General features: G+C 46.3%; 1 protein-coding gene across 1 annotated transcript; it reads right to left on the reverse strand.

Annotated features, from left to right (window-relative positions):
• Positions 1-1,204: 1,204 nt before the first annotated feature.
• LOC108445753 (serine/arginine repetitive matrix protein 1-like) lies at positions 1,205-3,714 on the reverse strand. Its single transcript, XM_017730521.1, has 2 exons — positions 3,548-3,714; positions 1,205-2,246 (listed from the first exon to the last, which is right to left on the reverse strand). The coding sequence occupies exons 1-2, from the start codon at positions 3,553-3,555 to the stop codon at positions 1,802-1,804; spliced, it is 453 nt and encodes a 150-aa protein (XP_017586010.1). The 5' UTR covers positions 3,556-3,714; the 3' UTR covers positions 1,205-1,801.
• Positions 3,715-3,720: the final 6 nt, after the last annotated feature.

A 3,720-nucleotide genomic window follows, 5' to 3' on the forward strand; every position in this document is an offset into this window, starting at 1 on the left:
GCTGATCCTTTGTCCAATTAGACTATGAAGAAAATGTTTATAAAAGAGTTTGTAAAATAATTAAAGAAATCAATCTTGCTGCACAATTCCTGCCTGCTGGATCTTCTCTCCTCCTCCTCCCTATGGCTGCGGGACACAGTGATATACCCTAGGGCCCAGGCCTGTGGTAATACACTGTGACCAAGACAGCTACCAACCTCCACTTCGCCCTCTCTGTTTGCAAGCAACAAACATGGGAACAACAAATCTACTTGTTTCCCTCAGTACCCGCTCCAAAAACGTTATCTCTAACATATTTCAGAAATTTCCTGGACCTGTTTGTGTCAGCTGTATGATATTCTCAGTTGATGCCTTAGAAGCTGAAATCACTCATAGAGAGAGTGTAGTCTTGACATACTCCTCAATTCCTTGTGGAAAAATTCATTGATCCATCATCCTGGATAGATGGTTGACAGCATACTCCCCACAACAATATGTGTTTTATTTTCTTTCATCTTCATGTTTACCCAGAGGCTCTTGGGTGTATCACTACCAACTGCAAGCATCATACAATCCAACCGCTTCCTTACACACAGCTCCACCCTGCCACCTCGCCAGCCCTGCCCATCCCTCTTGAAGAGCCTGCAACCATCTCTCATGACACACCAGTCATAGTACTCATGTCAGTAAAACTCAGGTTTTGCTTATGACAATGGTGTCATAGTCATGGGACTAGGAAAAAATTTCTGGTTCCTCTTGCTTTTTTCAAATGTGCCCCAGTGTACTTAGCACATCATGAAGCAGACTGAAGGACTTCACACCATCCCTCAAACACTGGTGTGCTGCCCTAAGGCTTATCTTAGAGAGCCTGATTTCATGCCTTTCCCCTTCACATACAGTTAAAAGTTCTGTTAATGAGCCCTAACTCCTGTGCAAAGATCCTTTGTCCTTGGCTTACTCTGTCTGTTGTCAGCAGGCCTGATGTCCTGTAGATGAACCAAAACCCAAAAAATTTTGCTGGTGACACAAGTCACAGAGACAGGTATTGATTTGCTGTGTCCTTCTGTATCTTCCATTATCATTTCCTACAACTCAAAGGATAAAGTAGAATACTGATTATGTTTCTGACCTTTTAGTAAACCTTTGTCAGTGACAACAAATTTTTGTCACTTTGGTGTCAATAATTTCAATATCTGCTTTTAATTACTTAACTCAATGCCTCATGTTAAATTAAGCATGTCAATGGGTTTTGATTAACAAGGTTAAGAATTTAAAGATAATGTATCTTCTTTTTGTAGGTAGTTTCCCACTGGGATTACACAGAGTTGTGAATGACAGTTTCTCCTCTCTCTCCTTATCTCTGGATAACAATGTTTATCAAGATTGCCTGCGATGCCAAGGAAGATCTGCCAAAATATATTTTCATTTAAACATGTATTTAAAACCTCCTCCAGAGGAAGCATCTATGTGGATGTAACAAAACTATTAAAATCTGAAAGCACACCTGTGAGAAGCCAATTTAGCCTCAACAATGGTTGTCAGAGGCACGTGGGGCAGGGTGTGCACATGTGCCACTTCCAGAAAGCACTTTGGAGAAGATGGAGAAAAGCCTTGTCTCTGGGGAGACTCTGCCCTGGCAACCAGTTCATATCTCATATGGGACAGACAGTCAGCAGGGGAGCACTGAAGACACTGTACCCTCCAGAGAGGTTCTCCAATCATATGGTGAGATGGGAGTGCCATGGAAGGTTGGACTGGGCCAATGCTCTCCTGTCAGTAGACAGACCTTGGGAAGGACCAAGGGGAATAAAAAGTAACTGTGTCACAAGTTTGGGGGGTATTGGAGCCTATGCTTTTGTCTTTTTGGTGGACTTTTTGGCTTTAGGTTTTCTGAAACTTGCTTTTTGAGTGGGGGGCTTTTTGGAGGTTTGCTTTTTGGCTTCGGGCTTTTTTGAGTCTGGGGGCCTTTTGGGTCTTGTGCTTTTGCTTTGGCTCCAGCTTGCTCACTGGCTCTAGCCTGTGATTTGTCCTTTTTGCCCTTGGCCCCAGCCTGCCTTCTGGCTCTTCTGCCCACCTGTCCAGGACGTGTTGTGCTTGGGTTTGTGAAGCTGACATATCTCTGCCTTTTCGGCCCTCCAGAACCATGGTCTCTGCGCCATCTTCTTGGTGGATGTCTGTCAGTGAGGGAGATGCATGAGGACAGCTTTTTGCCTGGGGCTCCTTGTCTGCTCTGCCTGCAGGCCCACTTTGCTCTTCCCGGCATGGCTCTAGAAAGCAAAAGCACGTGCAGCCAAGCAACATCTTCGAGAACAAGACAGAAAGCAAAACCCACAGCAAAGGCCTAGGCCACATGTCTTCTTGATGCAGAGATTTCTGGGACCCCAAGTCCCAGGCCGGGACAAACCTCCTGTCCTGCTCCTGCCTGTGCATATTTCTGTGGGTGCTAGTGACTCCTCTGGGCCAGCAAATGTCCCCCAAAGATGTCCTCCAAATTCACTACCTACAGTGATAGTCTATGGACTATGAAGTCCACCAGCCCGTTCACCTGCACACAGGAAAGCCTTGCTCTCAGCCCAGGGCCATGAGAGCATGCCAAGCAGCCCTCGCCATCGCTGCCGAGCCTTGCCTCTGCGCTGAAGGAAGGCGCTGGCTGGGGAGCAGCTCTTGCAAGCAGCTCCCACAGCGGCCTTGGCCGGAGACAGGGGGCCGCCAGGCACAAGCACCTCTGGGCAACCAAGCAGGTATGGACTGGTGTGGCAGGACATCCTCCTCTCTGTCTCGGCTGGGGCATTTGGAAGAGATAACTCAGGCAGATTAATAGCCCAGCAAGGGGTCAGAGATGCCAGCAAGGGGTCACCTCCAGGCGCACAAGAGTCTGAGCCCCAGCCCCGAGTACACAGCTTGGTATGAGAGCAGATGTAGGAAGATATGAAAGAAAATAAACATCAGTGACCAAAAGACCTGGTTCTTATGTCTACAAAGTCCACGCGAATTATCACAGAGGCAGAAGTCTCTTAACACACTCCTTGGGAACATGCGAGATGATTTCTCTCTGAAGCTTGGATGCAACTTTAAGGTTACTTTTCCAGAAATTGAGGGAAAGGATTTCGATGTGTGCCCCTTCAACAGTTTGGTGATAAGAAACATTGGATCCTAGGTTATACTATTTCTTAGATAGCTGTAAGTTCATTGGTACATTTAACCCTACATGTATAATACTAGTGTTACATTTCGTTTTATTCCTCTGGAGTAATAGTCTGGTTTAAGTCTTATGTCTGTTAGTTTTGTGTCTATTAAATAGATAATTCATTCTATTAAATAAATAATTAAATAATTAAATAAATAATTAAATAAATAAATAATTAAACAAATAATTCATTCTATAATAGACTGAATAGCCATTATTAAAGAACTTATGAATGAGAGTGGGTCTCAGGGTGCTGGCCACCTCAATAACACAACTGCCTGCTGCCAGAAGCCTGGGAAAAAGGCAGAGTCTTATTTAAACCCACATCATCCATTCATAACAACCAGCCAGGCTGCAGCTGGCTACTGAGGACAGCATTACCTTGTCATTCTCAGCCAGGAGGACCTGGAGCTCCAGCTGCTCCTCCTGTGGTGGGCTCAGCAGGTTTGGCCCCAGGCAGATGGCCAGGCTGCTGCACGTCACGCGGCTGCTGGAGGCGTGCTGGCCGATGCACCGCAGCACTGCCAGCAGCCGCTGCCGGGGGGGCAGGGTGG

This window comes from Corvus brachyrhynchos, unplaced genomic scaffold (genome assembly GCF_000691975.1).
Source record: "Corvus brachyrhynchos isolate BGI_N302 unplaced genomic scaffold, ASM69197v1 scaffold33, whole genome shotgun sequence".
NCBI lineage: Eukaryota > Metazoa > Chordata > Aves > Passeriformes > Corvidae > Corvus > Corvus brachyrhynchos.